General features: G+C 51.0%; 1 protein-coding gene across 1 annotated transcript; it reads right to left on the minus strand.

The window, feature by feature from the left end:
- Positions 1-4097: 4097 nt before the first annotated feature.
- On the minus strand, positions 4098-5040 carry LOC122157383 (oxysterol-binding protein 1-like). Its single transcript, XM_042813002.1, has 2 exons — positions 4911-5040; positions 4098-4713 (listed from the first exon to the last, which is right to left on the minus strand). The coding sequence occupies exons 1-2, from the start codon at positions 5009-5011 to the stop codon at positions 4518-4520; spliced, it is 297 nt and encodes a 98-aa protein (XP_042668936.1). The 5' UTR covers positions 5012-5040; the 3' UTR covers positions 4098-4517.
- Positions 5041-19009: the final 13969 nt, after the last annotated feature.

Genomic DNA, 19009 nt, shown 5'->3' on the forward strand with positions numbered 1-19009 from the left:
CCAAGGAGGCTGTGGATCCCCATCCTTGCAGGCATCCAAGGCCAGGCTGGATGTGGCTCTGGGCAGCCTGGGCTGCTGGTTGGTGACCTGCACACAGCAGGGGGTTGGAACTGGAGATAATTGTGGTTCTTTTCAACCCAGGCCATTCTACGATTCTATGGTCATTAAATCCAGCCACCAACCCGTCACTGCCATGCCCACACAGAACCCTAGTGTTCTTCTCCTGCCTGAATGATTCTAAAATCATCTGGTCCAACCATCAACACACCGTGTCCACCCATAGAACCACAGACTCAGTCATTAAGGTTGGAAAAGCCCTCCAGGATCATCAAGTCCAGGCATCAGCCCACTGTGCCCACTCACAGCATCACTGAATCCTTCATTTTGGAGAAGACCTCAAACATCTTCCATCCCCATCGTGCCCACCGAGCTGCGCCTTCACAACAAGTCCCCTGGGCTGATGGAAGCAGGGCAGCACCCTGTCCTTTGGATTCAGCTCAGGAAGAATTAACAGGGAACAGCGCCTTGAGAATAAAGAACAGGTGTTAGTCCAGACTCAGGCTCTCATGCCAGGCAAGGATTATTTTATTATAATTAATATTCTTACTTCTTATAGTTAATTACTGGCTGAATCTCAGTGCTGCAGGACTGCCTCCATCTGCACTCCAGATGATGCTGCACACTTGGAAATGCGTTGTTAGAGCCCAGCAGCTTCTGCAGATGACTGACTATGCAGCCACCAGAGCTGGGGGGGATATTATGGCCTCGCAGTGAAATCTCCTTGCAAGCTAATCCCTGCAAACTGCTCTGGTTGTGTTTGCCACCTCCTTTGTTCGTGAATATTTGGTAGAAAAACATTCCCTCGCAAATAAGCACTCGTGAAAAGCAAACAAGTCCTAATTACTCGTGCAAATATTCTCATCTGAATGCTTATGCAAATACACGTGCCCACGTGAGGTCCGTATCAAACAGCCATGAATATGCATCTGCATGAGAAAACACACAAGGTGTGAAAGAAACCACATTCTGAGTGTCCTTCATTGGCTTGGAAAGGGAGCAGAAGGGAAAGGCTCTCCTTGGGATGCAGCTGAAGCTGGGCTCACAGGGGTCAGGCCATCAAATTACACATACTGTTTTCTACAAATATTAATATTAATTAATAGGATTTCAGGGAAAGTGATTGGTCAGCTTGGAGTAAAATCAGTGGGTCAGGAGATAACGATGGTTAATTAAAGCAGAAACACCCAGAATACATTCTTAGGATCTAACATGATGCTCACAGAGAACCAATGGAGTGACTGTAAGGACAGAGCACGATGTAACTGTGCTTGTGATTATAATTATAATTCTGGATAGCAGCGTGCAAGCAGGACACAGATCTGTGCTGTATACACGCACTTAGTTCCAGGTGCAGTTGCTCTTTCCCTGTGGTCACAGCTTTAACGTGCTGAGGATTTGCTGAGGTTTCTCTTTGGTCACCCAGCACGTGCTGAGCTGCCTGCATGAACACAATTACTTTGCACAAACGTTAAACAGGGGGACACCAAAAAGAAATCCAACGAGAAACATCGCCCTGCTTTCCTGTGCTCAAGTCTCATCTGAAAACCCATCTGAGATCCTTCAGTTTTTCATTCTGAGATGACGGATGTGTTTGTCTAAACATCTGTGGTAGCTGGTTAACAGGATCAGGCCAGCATTAGACTAGACCAGATAGAGATAATCTTTTCCAGCCCAATAACAGCAATAACATTAATGCTTAAATCCTCCTCTTCAACTCCATTTCTCACCCAGAATGCTACCCCCAAACCAGGCAGTCGCACCACCAGTCCTGCTGCTGCATAGAATGGCTTGAGCTGGAAAGGACCTCATCATCGTGTTCCACCCCCTGCCACAGGCAGGGCCACCAACCTCCAGATCTGGTAGCAGACCAGGTTACCCAGGGCTCCATCCAACCTGGTCTTGAACGCCTCCAAGAATGGAGCATCCAGGCAAGAAATAAGAGATGTTTCATAATTTTAGAAGTATTTCCTATAATTGGTGGATGCATTTCACAGGGCTGCTGAGAACAGAAGGAAACACCAATGAACGATTCGATACTGCCACAGTAATTTAATGTGTTGATGAATGCCTGCCTGATTTGCTACCTTTACTGGAGGAAAGCTGGTGGGCACACTTCTCTTCCAGATAGCAATTTTCCTAGAACAGACAGGAGTTTAATGGGTTTTCAGGAAAAACTTCTATACAGAAAGGGCTGTTAAACACTGGCATGGGCTCCCCAGGGAGGTGGTTGGGTCACCACCCATAAATATGCTTAAAAACCATTTGGATGTGGTGAAAAGGACCTGATTTACTGGTGGGTTTTTAGAGTTAGGGTAGCATGGTTAGGTTGAGGTTGGACTTAATGATCTCGAAGGTCTTTTCCAACCTGAGCAGTTCTACGATTCTACGATTCTACACTGATAGCAAAAAGCTTCCAACGCTGGGAAAGGAAGAAAGAAAAGAGGCAAAGACACCACGCTGCTGCACAAAGCCGAGTCCCCAGGTCATCACTGTTAAATATGACCACAGATTGGCGAAGCAAAGACGAACGTCCCAGACAAACCACTTGTGCTGCTCAGTCTCTTCTTTCTTTGTGACGGCGCTTTGATTTTCCTCCCCTTGACTACAGATCACACAGTGCACCGGGTCATCCTTACAGCACATCAGAGTGCGGGGTATTTTCCAAATCCTGTGATGAGAACGTCGTTAAAATGCTGGCAAATGAAGTCTGTAGAGATTGACTGGGATAAAGCACGTGCAGGAATCCATTCACCACCACCCCGCGGTGACAACGCAGCCACGATCGGAGCGAGGCAGCCGAAGGCACACGGTGACTCTTTAATGACAAGCATCAATTTAATTTGATTGCTGGGAATAATGGAGCGTTGCATTCCCTCCACACATTTCAGTGGATTTGAGCACAGTTCATTGGAAGGGAGGCGTGTTTTTCCCTGGTGCTCCCTCTGCAGTTGGAGATTGACGCCCAGCTGCAGTGCTGGAGCCAAGAGTGGGGCGGACGGACGCACGGACCCGTTGGGGTCCCGATACTCCTCTTGGGGCACTGGTTTTGCCATTTGTTTCACTGCTTCATGGCAACACTCTCGCCCACTTTGCCCACCCACAAAGACCAGAGGGGCAGTTTTGTCAGCAGTCCCACAAGCGTTGTGCACCAGCCCCCCCCTCCATCTCAGCTTGCACACAAGTGCTGCAGAAAAGGCTGAGCGTGTGCTTGGGACGTGCTGCACATCTGTCAATAAGTCATGAGCCCTTGGACAGCGGTGTTTCTTGTCAGGAGCATGTCAGAAGGAAAACATTTGCTCCAAAAATCACTGTATCTTTCAGAATCCCTTGGAAACAGGCAGCAGTCACACAAGCGCTTTCTTTTGGAGGGGTAAAAATCCCCTGTACAGCGCATGGTTTTCCTTTGGATCTACGTTTCCACAGTGCTGTCTGTGCAACCTCAGACATCGTCCCGTTCCTCTAAATGCCTCCTACTGTTCACTCCCATTCCAAGGCAATGTAATTTTCCATCTCATCCACAGAATGGTGCTGGTGAGGTCAGCTCTGCTGCACCTCCAGGGATGCTCCCACGGAGCGCTGTCTCAGCGTGATAAGAACCCACGCAAGAAATTCCCTGCACAAAAAGGAAAGGGAAGAGCAGGAGTCCCAAGCGCAACACACAAGCTGTGCTGATCCCTCAAAATGGGACTCCATCACCCTCCATGAAAAGGTTTGGATCGGATGGTGGGCAGCTGGACTGGATGATCTCGCAGGTCTTTTCCAACTTCGGTGGTTCTGTGGTTCGATGAAAAGCAGGATGATGAGCGAGCACCTCGATGCACAGAAAGCAAGAGTGCCCAACGAGGAGGTTTTACAGCCTTTCGAAAACAGGGCCTAGAAATCAGTCTCTGCTGAAACTTTAAAATATTAGATCTCAAAATTAAAATGTAAATCTGTAAAATTAAATCCCAGATGCCTGAAAAGTTTGGAAAACAAAGAAAATCAGATGACACGATGACCGTGGATTGGAAGGGACTCGCAGAAACACCCCCCAAAAATAATAATAAAAGACACCACAAAGCATTCAAAACCAGATGGCAGCTTTTCTTTTATTATTATTTTGCAGCAGTTTTGCAGTGTGTGAGTGAAAGGCAATATTCACTTTCAGTTTCCAGTAATTCCTAGAGCTCCCCGCAGGCAGCATTAGTGTCATCCACTGCAAACAATGTGATATTTTCAGAGCTGAAGACATTTTTCACTCGCACAGATCCTAACTTTTTCAGCACACCTCGTGCCCTTTCATTGCTGTGCTGCAAATAAACAGCACGTAATGGGAGAATTTCCTTCAAAGGTACAACAGGCGAGTTCAAGCGTTCAGCTGGAGGAATCACTGCTTCCAAACACAAATATAACCTGATGAAATGGTTGTTTGCTCAAGAAGAAAAGGAGCACTGCATGGCAGAGCACGAGAAGCACCTCTATTGGTCAGTGATGCAGACACCCAGCTCCTGAAGCTTGTGGAGAAATTCACCCATGTCCTTCTCACTGTCTGACTTGAGGTAGTACGTGAGGTTGTGGTTGGACAGATGCAGTGTTTTCGAGTTGACAATCCGTGCAGTGGCGTTGTGGAGATTCATGCTGCCCCGGATAACGATGCCAATGTCATCTCTGTCCCTGTGATGTGTGAAAGGAGTGAGAAAAATGCCAGGGAGCAAAGCACCGCCTCGACTCCCGGCTGGGAACGCCTCTGCCCCGCTGCAGCGAGCTCTCTGCTTTCCCTGCAGGGCGCACGGAGTTCCAGCCCGGTTCCAGCCCCGCTGGGCTCTGCCCAGGGTCAGCCCCTTTGTCGCTTCCCCTCTCCAGCGACTTACCAATAGTAGTGGAGCCACGTGTCCTTAATTTCAAAGCAGCGATTCTGGTACCAAAATATATAATTTGTCCATTTCTTGAAGTGAAAGACTTCTGTGTCCATGGCTGTGGGGATGGGGTGGGCTAAAAGCGAAAGCTTTTACAAAGAGAAAGAGAAAGCAATTTTTTTTCTTAAAGGGATCACCCAGCAATAGGTCATAGGATGATAGAATGGTTTGAGTGGGAAGGTGCCTTCAAAAGCCATCTGGTCTGAGTCCCTGCAATAAACAGAGACACCCGCAGCTCCATCCGTGCTCAGAGCCCCTCCAGCCAGAAAGGTGAGGCACCCCGTGGGCTCAGGAGCTGCGCTTCAGCTCCAAGGGCAGAGCAGCAAGCTGCCCCATCCACACTGAGCATTAAAACATCACAGAGTCAGTCTTCAGGTTGGGCTCAGTGGGTCCACGGCCAGGTGTGTGCATGGTGTGACACAGCTGCGTTGTGGCTCAGGTTGGAGATGGGAAAGGGCTCAGAAAACCTCGCTGGGATTAACCTGGGGAAGTTGCAGCCACAGATACTCCGAAGACTCGTTGGTAGTTCAGCTGGCTTCTACATCAGTGCTCTCGAATTGAAAAATTACAGTTTGCCATCTTGAAGGAGCTAATGTCACAAAAAGGAGAATGCTTTAATTGTCTGGAAGGCAAACTGCAGCGAAGACAGTCTGAGCAGAGGGCAGGTGCTTAATTCTGCCATCTGGCAGAGCTCCCACCGCGCCTCCATGAGAAGCAGAGATCTCCAAGGAACAAACTGCTGCTGCACATCCACCTTCTGTGCTGCCTGGGGAGCTGCAGTGCTGGGGAGAGACAGAAAACGGCCCGAGGTGGAGAGGATGCAGTGCAGGGATGAAGGTGCTGCCCTTTGCAGACATGGAGATGCTTCCCAGCTCTTGAACCTCTCCTGCCTCGCACTGCTGTTCTGCAGAGTGCTCCCAGCCTTCCCTATGGCTCTGCTCTGTGTGCCTCTTTGAAGAGTGTGAAATTCAAGCCTAAGAGAAACCTGTACTGTGCAGGCACGTTCCACACGAACGATGGAGAAAGAAGCTCCCATCTGACATTCAGCCCAGAGAGGGCTGATGGAGAAATATAGCAAAGAGAATCACCTCGTCTCTTAAATTCCATCATTCACAACACCACGCTATTCCTTAAGATTTTCTTGTCTGACTTTGCGTACTGAAATGGCTAAAATTAGCCACAGTCTCCTAATGAAGAGCCCCAAATGTCCTCAGGGGGATCTCTAGAAGGAGAGCAGCTGGCTGGTTGCTGGAGGAGAATGAAGAGTAGGTAGAACAGCCACTGCAGCCCTCTTAGGCCCCTGCAATGAATCGCTTGCAGCAGTCTCAGGCAAAGATCTCATGCAAGCAGGCTGACACAGACCTGAGATCCCTTTGCAGAGTATAAATGATACAAGAGAAGCAGAACCTGATCAGAAGTGCCCAGGATTCCAGCAAGCACAACATCCTGAATCATGTGTGGTTTCTGCAACTTTGGGATGTGGCCCACAGCCCTGGAGTTGCAGAAGAGAATATGGAATGAACAGCAAGAAAGCTTGATCTGAAATAAAGAGGGGCGATGTGGGTGTGAGTACGTGCAAGTGGGCAGAGCAACATCTGCTTTTTGAGTAACGGGTAATGTGTAAAGTGGCCAAGAAGGGCAGAGGCTGAGGGGGAGCACCAAGCAAATAATTAAGATAGCAACAGAGGGAAAAAAGAGATGGACGGGATAAGGGCATCATCCCGATGGCAGCACATCCCTCTGCTGTGCTGACCCGGCAGGACAAGGAGCTCCTTGCTCGCCCTGCTCCGTGCAGCACAATCCTGCAGATCACTCTGCAGTAATGAGCTGCAGCGCGCGGCTGGGAGTGGGGAAGTGGAACAGGAGGAGAAGCTAACGAGGTCAGAAGACAGCAGGTGGCATCGCCGTGAGGAGAGGGGAGAGGATTCACAACCTGCTGCAATCGCAGCAGCACCTGCCTGGGATGGAGCCCCGGGGCTGGGAGAGTGAAAGGAGGGGAGGGGGTTCGCGCTGCACCACAGGGCTGCGGGTCTTTCTCCGCTGTTTGTTTCACACACTAATTAGGTCAGTGCTGCCCTTATAGGAAACCCGAGGCTGGCCTGTGCTCCAGCTTGCAGGATCGTGGTGGGCAGGGCAGTGATGGGCTGGAAGCCTGCACATGTGGTGCATTTCACCTCTGCGTTTGCCCTCAGTTCTGGAACACCGAGCTGCTGCGTAAAGCAGTGCTGAGAAATACTGCAAAACTGGGGCAGGCCATAACGTGGTCAGCATGGAGGAGAGATTGAAAAGATCCATCGCTGCCCAACACCAGCACCACCACTCCCAGGGGTTCTTCAGAAGGAAAAAGACAAAATCAAGATAACTTACCCTGAACTTGACTCGCAATTTTGTTTGACAGCATTATAAAAGCATAAGCCCTAGATCCTTGGGTACTGAGGTATGAAGCAGCTTGCAGAGGGAAGAAGAGAGGGCATCCCTTCCTGCAGGGACTGTTACACCGCTCAGCCCCATGAAACCCTTCCTGGCCTCTCTGGTTCACAGAACACAGGTGTGACACAATCTCTTGGTTCCTATATCCACAACTGTGTTATTATTAAAGGGTCGGGATGGCAGTAACTCCCAGGTCCTACCATTGGAGGAGCAATTCTGGATCCTTGGTGCAAGAGCCGATCCCCAGGGACAGGGCTGGCATCACGCAGCGAGTCCCCATGCAGGGAGCTGCCCTTCCGTTATACATGTCCACTGCAAGAATCCCTCTGCACCTGAGGATGTGGATGACAGATGGCAGTGTGATGAGAGCTGCAGCCATCGCTCCTGCAGTGTCCAAGGTCCGGCCTCGTGCTGCTGGCAGCTCACACCGCTGCAGATGCTGGCTGGGAGCTGCCCCACGTGCACTCTCTGATCTAGTCAAGGACCACGGCTGAGCAATGGGTCTCCTGGGCACCACCTCTCCCTTTCATGAGCTCTGGAAGCCCTCTAGGCACAGACCCGGGGCTCCAGTGCAGTCGCTTCAAACCTCACCCACTCACCCGTGCTGCTTTTCATCTGGTGCTGGTTTGTTCAGCCTGTCCCTAACAAGTGACCCGTGAGGATTCCGGCAGTGTTTGTGCTACCGCTGATTAGCAAACAGCCGTGTGACCTGCTGAGAAAATCTAAGTCAAGTCCTTGTCTAGCTGCTGACCCATGTAAACAGCAGGAATTACTGCTCCAGCTGGAGCGATGCGGGTCTGAGGTCAGGGGATTAAGCTACAGGGAGCGAGGGCTGCTTTGCTTCTCAGTGACAGCCTCTGCACAGAGGCTGAGTGACTTCCATGCGCAAGCACTAACTTCCTGGCTCTGGTAGATGAGCCATCCTTGGAGACAAGCAGGGAGCATCCATCTGTTTGATCTGCTCGCCTCATGGGTCTGGGAAACCGGCAAAGGGTGCAGGGCAAACAAAAGGAGCTTAGAGAAGAAGCAGAGTGAGAAACAATGGGGAAGAGACGTGGCACCCAGCACTTGTGCTGCAGCAGCAGGAGGCACCAGAGCAGCGGTGAGTGCAGCGCAGTCACTGAGGGCAGTGGAGCATCGTGAACACAGTGTGACAATCCTGCCTTTCCCACGCAGGCAAGGCCACAGGCACCGGGCTCAGTGTTCTGCTCAGGTCTCTTGAATGCTTGATTCCACCAAGTTTGCAGTGATGCCTCTGGCTGAACCTTTCATCCTTTGGATGCTTGGAGGAAATTGTTCTAGCAAATTGGCATTCAGAATTATCCAGGTTGTCCTCAGTGCTCAGGCAAAGACCTGATCCGTACACGCACACTGCCATCTCTCTCAAAGGTGATGCTGCATCAAGGAAAGAAAAAGAAACCATCTCTGCTCTTCCTGTGACCTCTCCCCTTGTTCCTCTTGAGAGGCACACGTAAAGCTCCCTGCCCAGGAGAGACACCTGTACTCATTGGTATCATTGGGGTTACATGGAATGGGAGGCGAGGACACAAAACACAGGGGATTTCTGCCGAAATTGATGTTTTCTGAAGAAGTCTCCTCCTCTGCGGCCATGGCTGGGAGCTGGCTGCCGTGACACAGCTGCTCCTGGCACAGTGCATTAGGGAAAGAGTCCCAGATGTACTGGGGCTGAGGTGACATGAATAATAGAGGAGTTCTGAATGAGCAGTTTGTCTGCACCTCCAAGACCCTTCCAGCGAGGGTCCCGTTTTGTAGGGTGCCCCCAGCGGAGCTCCGGCAGCATCTCACCACCCCAACTCCAATCCCTCCCCAAATCCAGGGCACAACGCGGGTTTCTCCTTTGTCTCTCTCCCATCTGCTCTGTAAGCTGATCGCCCACAGCAAGTGTCTCTTACATAGTGGAAACCCATCCTTCCCCTGCTCTGCTGCCATCTCTCGTGCCTGCTGCCTTGTCTCGGTGTAGATAATTTCCTAGCTTCCACTCATCTGGGTCGCTCATCAATTTAAACATGAGTTTGAAGCTCTCAGCTGCGCTGCCTTGCCCCATCAGCACACACACACAGGGTTTGCTTCTGCTCAAGATAAGCAAGCAATTTCTCTCTAAAAGTTCTTTGGGAAAGCTATGGTGTACAGCAACGAGCCTTGCAACACTCCCAGCTTCGACTGCTTTGTGCCTTAGTATCATATCCCTTTGTTATTCACCTAAGCACCCCGTAGTTAATTGCAGAGCTCACACTTTTTCTTGGCTCGCTTGCTTCCTGCTGCTTCATGATTCATTACTTGTCAATGAGTCTGCATGGTTCCCCTGGCAAAGCTCATTCCGAGCTGTGCAGGAATCCTCCCCTCTGCCCTTTGGCGGAGCTTTCGCTGCTAAAGCGTGTGGATGTACTGCTGAATTGCTGCTGAGGTCCAAAAGGTTTTGTTGACCCTGGAGCAGGGCCCCAGCTGGTCCCTGGGCAATGGTTTGTGCTCAGCTAAAATGGACTGAGAAGGTCCACCGCACCCTGGAAACAAAGATATTGTCGTCGTGTGCACAGCAAGCTTCTGCCTCCCAGGGCAGCAAAGCAGCACGGAGAGAATCTGTAAGAAAGCAAAACTCACGGGCTGAGGTAGTTCAATAGCACAGAAAAGGAATGAAAAATAATGCCCTTATCATCCACAACCAGTGGGAGTCACAGGGAGTCAGCCTGCCCGTGAGCCCTCAGCCAGGAGTCAAATGGCTGTACATATGGAGATCTGTACACTCCAGGCTTGGTGCCCGTGGTTTTGCTGAACCTACCCCCAAATGAAGTGTTTTCTGATCCCTGACGGAGGTTCTCATCTGCACCAACAGGACGGCCATAACTGCAAACCTGCAAGAGAGCAGCCAGCCGTGGTGGGATGACAACGGAGCCTTGTGTGTGAGTGCCACAATGGATGCCGTGATGCCATCAGCAGCAACCATGGGCACCTCCAGGAGCTGCTGGAAAGAAAAGGAGCAATGTGAGCTTCATCAGACACCGCCACAGGGCGTGAGCTGCATTCTCCTTGCATTGCCCTGAGACTGAGTCATTCAAGGCCTCGCAGTGAGAAGTGAGGGTGAAGGATCAGTGTGCAAGCAGACTTGGGCAATCGTTTGGGGCACTTCCCTTCCTCTTGGGAATCTGTTGGTGAACACCATGGGAACAGACCATTCACCAGTGGTGATGATAGGTGAATCAGTTCTCCGTGCTCACAGCCGTGCCCCATCCGTTGCTGCACACAGACAAACTTCTTCCCCTGGAGCAGGGCCCAGGCAGCAGGCTGCACGGTGGGGGTCTTCATCTCTGGAGCGGCATCCCTCCCCTTTGCAGTTGGATAATGGCAATGATTTCATTTTTGTTTCACTTTCTTCCTCCTCACCAACATTTCTTTTGTCCCTTTCTTCCTTTACAAATGTTAATTTCCGTCTTTGTCTCAGCTGTAGCTGTTTCAGTGCATTGTCTTTCGCCAACCGAAATGAATTCCTCCTTGATAGGCAGATCTTAGAAAAACATCACACAGCAGTCTGGAACAAGCACAGCTGAAGCAGCTGCCTGGCTGAAGAGAGAGAAAAGAACAAGTTGGATTGAGAAGCACCTCCAACACAGAAGAGCTTTGCAAACTTCAGGCCATGTTCTTGATGTATTCATCAGAGAGGCATTACTTTGAAGCTAGAAACACTCAGACAGCTGGGCAGGGTTTTATATTCCTGGGTTTTATGATCTTCAGCTGGTCTAAGAAGAGAGACTGGAAACGACGTGCCAGCCTCACCTCCATGCATGGAAAGTCATGGAGAACGGCCTCCTGGAGTCCTCATCCAAAGTTGTGTGGGATGAGGCAGCAGCCAGAAACAGAATGGGCTGACCACAGACAAACCATGGCCAGGCGACAGCAGTGCCTTCTATGGCTAAACAGTTATGTGGATGAGGTCAAAGTGTTGAAGCAGTGTGTCTCGATTTCATTAAAGCCTCTGATGCTGCCTCGTGCAGAAGGATCACCTGGAAGGCAGTGCAATCCAGGCTGGGCAGAGCTGCACTGAGGTGCTTGAAAACTGGCCAGCAGACTGGGCCCAGTGCTCAGCAACAAGGGGCTGGTACCCCTGGTGTTACCCCTGTGGGGTTTACATCATTCAACACATGGAAAGAAATGAGGAGGCCTCATTTCTTTGTCCCTCGCCAAACGCTCACACAACACAAAACTGGGGGAGTGCTTGGTGTGTCGAATGCACCAAATGGGATAAGCTCAGCCCACAGGGAGCTCGGGAGGTGGGGACTGGGCCAACAGGATCTAAGTGAGCTCACTAAGAAGTGAACGTTTCTACAGATGTAAGAATGGGCAAACCAGGAAAAAATATGAAACTATCACCTAGTAAGTCATGTTCATATTAAATGTATCATAGATAACAAGAGCAGTTAATTATAGTGATAAATGTGAGGATCCAGCTGCTCTGTTCCACAGGCTGAGAGCTGCTCCTGCTCCTCAACGCCTGGTGGAGCAGATCTGCTCTGTAACCCCATTTGCCCGCGTCCTGGCTCTCTTGAAACCCAAATAACAGAAACACAGAAAAGAAAATTAATCTCGAGGCTGGAGAAGGTGTTTGTGATGACACATCCTGGGTAAGGATAACGTGATTGTTTGTAATTTGGCAAGATGAAAATGTTGATGCATGTAACCGCTGCGTGAAGTGACGGGGCTTGTAAAAATCGCTTTCATTTTTCTTACTTTTGATCCGCTTTTATGAGACTGTCAGCCTGAATTTGGTGGGAGATGAAGGTTGCAAATGAGCGGCAGCAGATCCTGAAACGCAGCAATAGTGCAGAGCTGGAGGGAGGGCAGGCAGCACGCAGCGAGCACGGCAGTGTTGGTGCCAGCAGCGCCTCTGGCAGCTCCGTTCAGCAGCCGTTCCATCACCCGGCGCCAGGCCTTCCCCTCCTCTGCAGCTCCTGCAGACATTCCTGCCCTCCAGAGGCAGAAAGCAGGCAGCGCTTTCCAGCTCAGCACGAAGCTTCTCTTGCGATCCTGGTTTCAAACCTTCGTTTCAAATATATGTGAGTAGTCACTCGTAGTGTTCCTTGAAAAGAAATCCATGTCAGAGCAGGGCTCCTGCACAGCCAAGCTGGGAAGTACAGGGATGATGTGCAGTGTGCAGGGCACGTCTCTACTATCAACCCCCCAGTCCTCAGGCTTTTTGCCTCGTCTTCCTTCCTTCCTGCATTACAGTGTACCCCACTGCATTACAGTGTACCCCAAGGAAGCTGAAAGTGGGAGCAATTGGAACTCACCGGGTCCTTGCCACGGTAACCCACTGTCTGAGAGGTTTCTATCAGCTGACACCACGAGTGCTTTGTGAGCATTAATGAAACGTCTGATGCTTTCCAACTTTGCGTCAACTCCCCAGTCCTCAGGCTGCCTTTCTGCTTATGATCTTCTGATTATTAAAGTGTAGTTCCCCTCCTGCAAGCACTGCAAGGTGCAGTGAGCCAGAGGGAGGAGACCATAGGGAAAGGACCCAGAAGGCTCCCCAAGTCCAGCTCCAGGTTCCATACAGGACCGCCCAAAAATCAAACCCTATGACTGGGAGCAGTGTTCAAATGCTCTTTGAGCTCAGGCAGCTTGAGGCCATGATCTCAAAGACCCTCACTTCATGTAAATACAAAACAAAGATAAAAAAACAACACCAGAAGCAGCTGGCTAGCACACAAGCATCCTGCTAAAGGACTGCTTTCTGCTGGGCAGCAGCCAGCAGGCAACAAGACACTCGCCCTGGTTGGGCAGTTACTACACAGCAGCACTGCACACCCGGTAGTGCAGTGTGGGGTGAGGAGTGGCTGCAGTACGGATGGGCTGAAGACCCCAGGTTGGGGCACAGTGCGGGGTCATGGGAAGAGCCACACGGTCATGGAAGGAAGATGATGTTATTTCAGTACAGCGCACTCAGGGCCACAGCACAGAAATGAGAAGACACAGGCTTTTCACTTCCTATAATCCTGAAACAGGCCGATTTGCCTTGAGGGGCAGAGACAGAAAAAGCAATGGTGATTGCTGAGGGCCTCTTGGAATCTCAGATTTTCATTGCAGTCCCATGGGACTGTACCAGCGTGGAAGAGTTGAGACAATGACACACAGCTTCACCTTTGAGGCTTGGTGAGAAACTTGGTCTCTTTCTTTCAGCAGCTGAAAGCAAAACCTTCTGACGCTCCATTAGAAATCATCAAGGTGAAAACCTGTGCTGGGACTCACAGTTTTACTCTTCAAGTTTTTGTTTATCACTTGGTAGGAGACAAAATGCTGATGATACGAAGTTGGGTGGATTGGCTGACATGCCTGAAGGCTGTGCTGCCATTCAGCGAGAGCTGGACAGGCTGGAGAGCTGGGCAAAAAAAAAACGGATGAGGTTTAACAAAAGCAAGTGTAGAGTCTTGCATCTGGGGAGGAATAATTGCATGCACCAGTACAGGTTGGGGGATGAGCTGCTGGAGGGGAGCTCTGCTGGTGTCCTGGTGGACGACAGGTCGGCCATGAGCCAGCAGTGTGCCCTTGTGGCCTAGAGGGCCAATGGCATCCTGGGGTGCATTGCAAAGAGCGTGGCCAGCAGGTGGAGGGAGGTGATCCTTCCCCTCTGCTCTGCCCTGGTGAGGCCTCATCTGGAGTAGTGCGTCCAGTTCTGGGCTCCCCAGTACAAAACAGACAGGGAGCTCTTGGGAAGAGTCCAGCGCAGGGCCACAAAGATGGTGAAGGGCCTGGAGCATCTCTGCTATGGGGAAAGGCTGAGTGAACTGGGTCTGTTCATCCTTGAGAAAAGAAGACTGAGAGGGGACCTGATCCAGGTCTATCAGTATCTGAGGTGTGGGGGGCAGAATGGTGAGGCCAGACTGTTTTCAGTGGTGAGTGGAGACAGAACAAGGGGAAACGGCCGGAAACTGCAGCATAGGAAGTTCTGCACCAATGTGTGAAGGAACTTCTGTACAGTGAGGTGACGGAGCACTGGAACAGGCTGCCCAGGGAGGTGGTGGAGTCTCCTTCTCTGGAGATGTTCAAGACCTGCCTGGATGCCGACCTGTGCGACCTGCTGTAGGGAACTGCTTTGGCAGGGGGTTGGACTCGATGAGCTCTGGAGGTCCCTTCCAACCCCTACAATTCTGTGATTCTGTGAAATGTTTTTGGGTCGTTCAAATTCAGACAGCTGGGCACCATACCTGAACCAGCAGCAGCAACAGCTCCGTGCTGCCAGCAGGACAACACAAGCTGGGCTGCGAAAAGCCTGCTATAGCTTGGGTGATGCAAAGTTGGAAAGCATCAGACGTTTCATTAATGCTAACAAAGCACTCATGGTGTCAGCTGATAGAAACCTCTCAGACAGTGGGTTACCGTGGCAAGGACCCGGTGAGTTCCAAGTTTGCTCCCACTTTCAGCTTCCTTGGGGTACACTGTAATGCAGGAAGGAAGGAAGACGAGGCAAAAAAAAAATTGCTTTGGACAACATTCTGCATTGGACCACAGCACACCAGTAAAGGAGAGAGACTGCACACCTGCTTCTGCCCTGACCCACGATTATGCTCTCATCTTTTTCCCATCCTCTCATCTTTTTCCCATTCACACCGACCGGACTGAGACCAGAAAGAGCTGCTATGGCTCTCAGATAATCCCTTCAAATTTCCACTTTCACGTGTTATACCTTGGAAAGCCAAAATGAATCAAAGAAGAATTCTTAGCTTACAGCTGCATCACATATTACAGCTGCAGTTGGCACAGTGAAGCTAGAAACCTCCCTGGAACAAAAGCTGAACATCTCCCTGTGATTCTAAGACAAAGGCCAGAATGAGATCTAACAAAAAGCACAATCAGCCGCAGCTGCACGTGGAGAGAAAAAGGACTTTTCAGCAGTTCTGCTTCCAAAGTTAATTTTGTCCCTTGGGCTGTGGGCAGCACAAAGCAGCCGAGCCATCACTGCAAGAGGGGCACACAGTGCTGCCAGCACTGCAGCTTCCAGCGCCCAGTGCTCCAGGACTGCAGTGGAAGCTGATGGCGTTTTGTTGTTTAGCTTGCAGGACTGTGTCCAAACGCCCTGGGAAGCTCTGGCTCTGGGAAGTTGACTGATTACCTTATGGTAACCCGCAGATTAGATCCTCAATTAGCTTATCAGATGTAGGACAGACTGAGCTGGACCAGGTGCTTGATGCCTCAGCAGAATCCTTTGCCATGCTGGAAGGAATGTGGAAATCATTCAGGATTAAAATTCCTCCGGCCCATCCTGATTGTCCCTCTGCAAACACAGCAGCAGAGCAGCCTCAGGTGCTGGCAGGACGAAAGCTTGCCCTCTCATCTGCTTTGGCAGCACATCTCCTTCTCACTGTCGGACACTTGAGGCCACACTCAGCCTTATGCTAGAGAGATAAGAGATAAGATCAGATACAAATGCCAGCTGTTTCACCGGGCTGTGAATACTGCTGAGTTTACAGTCCTGCCACCAGGCTTTGCAGGACTGCTCCTAAAACAAAGGCGACGCAGCACTCACTTCTGTCCAGAACAGCCCAGTGTGCTCCTGCACAGCTGCCTGCTGCTCCTCACCCAGCTTCTCCTGCTGTCCCAGACTGAAAAATGTTGCTCCCCCTGCACCTCAGGCCGTGTAGCCGGCAGCTGCTCTTGCAGTGTCTGCGCTGAGCTCTGTGTGGCTCAGCACGCAGCTGCTGCCTCTTTCTCCACACCTTCCTTTCCTTTGAGCTCTTGATTTCTCCATGTTGTTCCTAACGTTGCTCTCTTCTCAGTGAGGATCCATGCGTACGATCTGCTCCTCTCACCTGCAGGCATGGGGTGTGCATTGCATTGCTGCTGAACAGAAGGAGCCGGGAGCATCTGTTTGGCTGCAGCTCAGCACGCCGCAGTCCTCTGGCTGTACTTGAAGGTTTCTTCTATAACGACTCACTTTGCGCAGGAAAACGTTCTAATTTAGGCAGAAATTAGTACCTCGAGCACATATTTCTTCATTGACAGTTGAGCAAAACCAAGGTAAAAATTAGCTGTGAAGTGGCCTCTAAATGAGAAATCCCCTTAGAGCTGCACCAGCCGAGGAGAAACAGCACAGATGGCTTCGTTCCAGGAATACAGAGAGCTTTATTTCAGGAGCCTTACAATAAATAGCAGTTCCAATTTTCTGAGAATCAAATGAGCTGGAAGTCACCACGTTTCTCAGGTATCCCACTGCCCTAGGGCACTCTTCTCTCAGGATTCAGTGCCAACTTGGATTTCCTTCATTCCTTCTGTTGTCTACCTTTCCTTTCTCCTTTCCTTTCCCCACCTGGAAGCACCTCACAAAAGCATCGCCGTGTGACTCGGTGTTTGTCAGCCAGACGCACTGCCCTGCAAATCTCCTGCCTGCCTTTCCAGTCCTCACACCCTCTGCTCACACTGCTGTCCTCTCACAGCAGTTCTCTTTCCTTTGCACCTGAGCAGCAGAGCTCCCTGTGTGTGCTGAGCTGTCCTTGTGCCAAGGTCAGATCCCCACGCTCTGTGCACGCTGCCGTGCTCGTGGTGTGTGCCACCCTGCTGACAATCACATATGCTCTGCTCCTGAAATGGAAGAAGGATGCTATTTGTTTTTCCAGTCAGAAGAACCTGAGGGAAGGTGACACTTTGGTGAGAACCCGTATCTCCTGTTCTCACTGCAAAGGAGCGATCCGGCCAGGTTTACATCGTGGAGCAGAGCACAGACAGCTGACCTCAGCCCTCAGCTCTGCCAGAAACCTCAAGCGACATTCAGCAAATGTCAGAGTGCCTTCAGCCCCACGTTACCACAAAACTGGGGGAGAAAGTTGGTGCTGCTTCCCTGACACCAGTCCCTGGAAGGTATTCCTACACCTCGACAGCTCTTTGTGGCACCAAACCTTTCCCTGCCATTAGGAACCAGTGGTTCCCTGTGCTGTGCATTGAGCTGAGTCCTGCACTGACACTCCTGCGGGGAATCAGGAAGCCTCAGTATTCTAGATTCATCCAAAAATCGCTTTTGCTGCCAGGCAAACATGAGTTCAATCATTACAAGGCAAATATTGTCAGTAAACGCCTGAAGATGTGTGCAGAAATAAAGATGCCTGGCTGCAGGGCTTTGAATGAGCTCCACAAGGATCATTTCTTGTGGCTGGTAACCCTTACACAGCCGTGCTGCAGTGAGTGACATAAAAGGTCTTTGGCACACCCATGGAAGCCTCCTGAATGAGGGGAGGTGTACTTTCTGTCTCTCATACCTCCTCTGGAGCTGTGCTCAGAATCAGTGCTTCCTCACAGGGGTTTCCTGTGACACTGCTCCTCTCAGCTCTGTAACAGCAGCGATGAGCTGTGAGCTTGTGCCATGTCCAGGTGTGACACAGGCACAGCGTGAGGACAGGGCTCTGCCACACACTGCCCAGACAGCGTTCATGCATTGCATGCTGCAAATAACGAGACCAGGACCTGCTCTGCCTGTTGGCACCTCGCTGTTCCGCTGAGTGCTCCTGTGCTGCCATGCAGACAGCACACGTCAGGTTTTCTACATCTGGCTCTTCAACAAGGCACTGCATTATCTCCTATGGCACTGAGCCCCTTTGTTCTGTGGTCAGCGAAGACCTCTCTGTCCCCACGCAGAAGAGACCATCACAGCCAGTGCTGGCTGACACCTGGACAGATGAGCCCTCCTGCACTTTGTTACAAAGGTGAGACACATGACTGGTGAGCACACGAGTAGCAGGGATGGCTTGTGTTCACCTGCAGAAGTTGCTGGCATGCACGGCATCCCAGGGAGAAGTCACCCCCCAGGTGACCCAGCAGACCTAACCCTAACCGTAACCCTAATGCCTAACCTTCCTTCCTGCCCTCTCACCTCCCTTCACCAGAGCACCTCTCAGCACCGTGCCCATGTCTGATGATCAGCTCTGTGACCCCTGCGAGGGCAGGAGGTCTCTTTTCTCCACCCTTGCACTGCCTTGTTCTTGTTCTCCCTGGAGCAGAGGACTGGCAGACCTGCCCCAGCGCTGTGGGTTATTAAGGAAGCTCAATCACACGGTTTGCATACAAGGACAGGTCGGCTCAGTCCTGCGCTCTGCCCAAAGGCACGACAGGGTTCATCTCCACAGTTGCTGCTGCTCAGTTTTGCTGGCTCTGCTCCTTCCTTACTGCAGAAACTCTTCTTTCCCTGTTCAATGCCACCATCTAGCGGAATCTCTGCAGAAGACACGGCACCCTCGCAGTGCATTCTGCATCCTCTACAAACAGCTCTTACTCATACATTCACATCACCCTTTGTCCGACCTGCCCGATTCCCTTGTCACTTAACTTCGTGTTTTGGGGAACACCTGACCAAGCTCAGAGCAAAAGTTTACTCAGCTTCACCTCTGGGAAGGAGCCCAGCACTCTGCAGGTGTCTGAAAGCATGAAGGAACGGTACAAAAAGCCCCTGCCTTGGGAATGTGGGGCGGACCCCCAATGGATGCCTTGCAAAAGACTTTCCCAAATCGTTTCTGTGTGTTCTGCTTGCCAATAACTCTGCATCCCCTCTGCTAAGCTTACTGCAATGCAGCACAGGCACAGCCTGGGGAGCACAGAGCAGAACCCAAACGCAGAGGAGCAGCTCTGTGACA

The sequence above is a fragment of the Centrocercus urophasianus genome, unplaced genomic scaffold, assembly GCF_019232065.1.
Source record: "Centrocercus urophasianus isolate 14NV4802_14NV808 unplaced genomic scaffold, USGS_Curo_1.0 seq_1332, whole genome shotgun sequence".
In the NCBI taxonomy this organism is placed as follows: domain Eukaryota; kingdom Metazoa; phylum Chordata; class Aves; order Galliformes; family Phasianidae; genus Centrocercus; species Centrocercus urophasianus.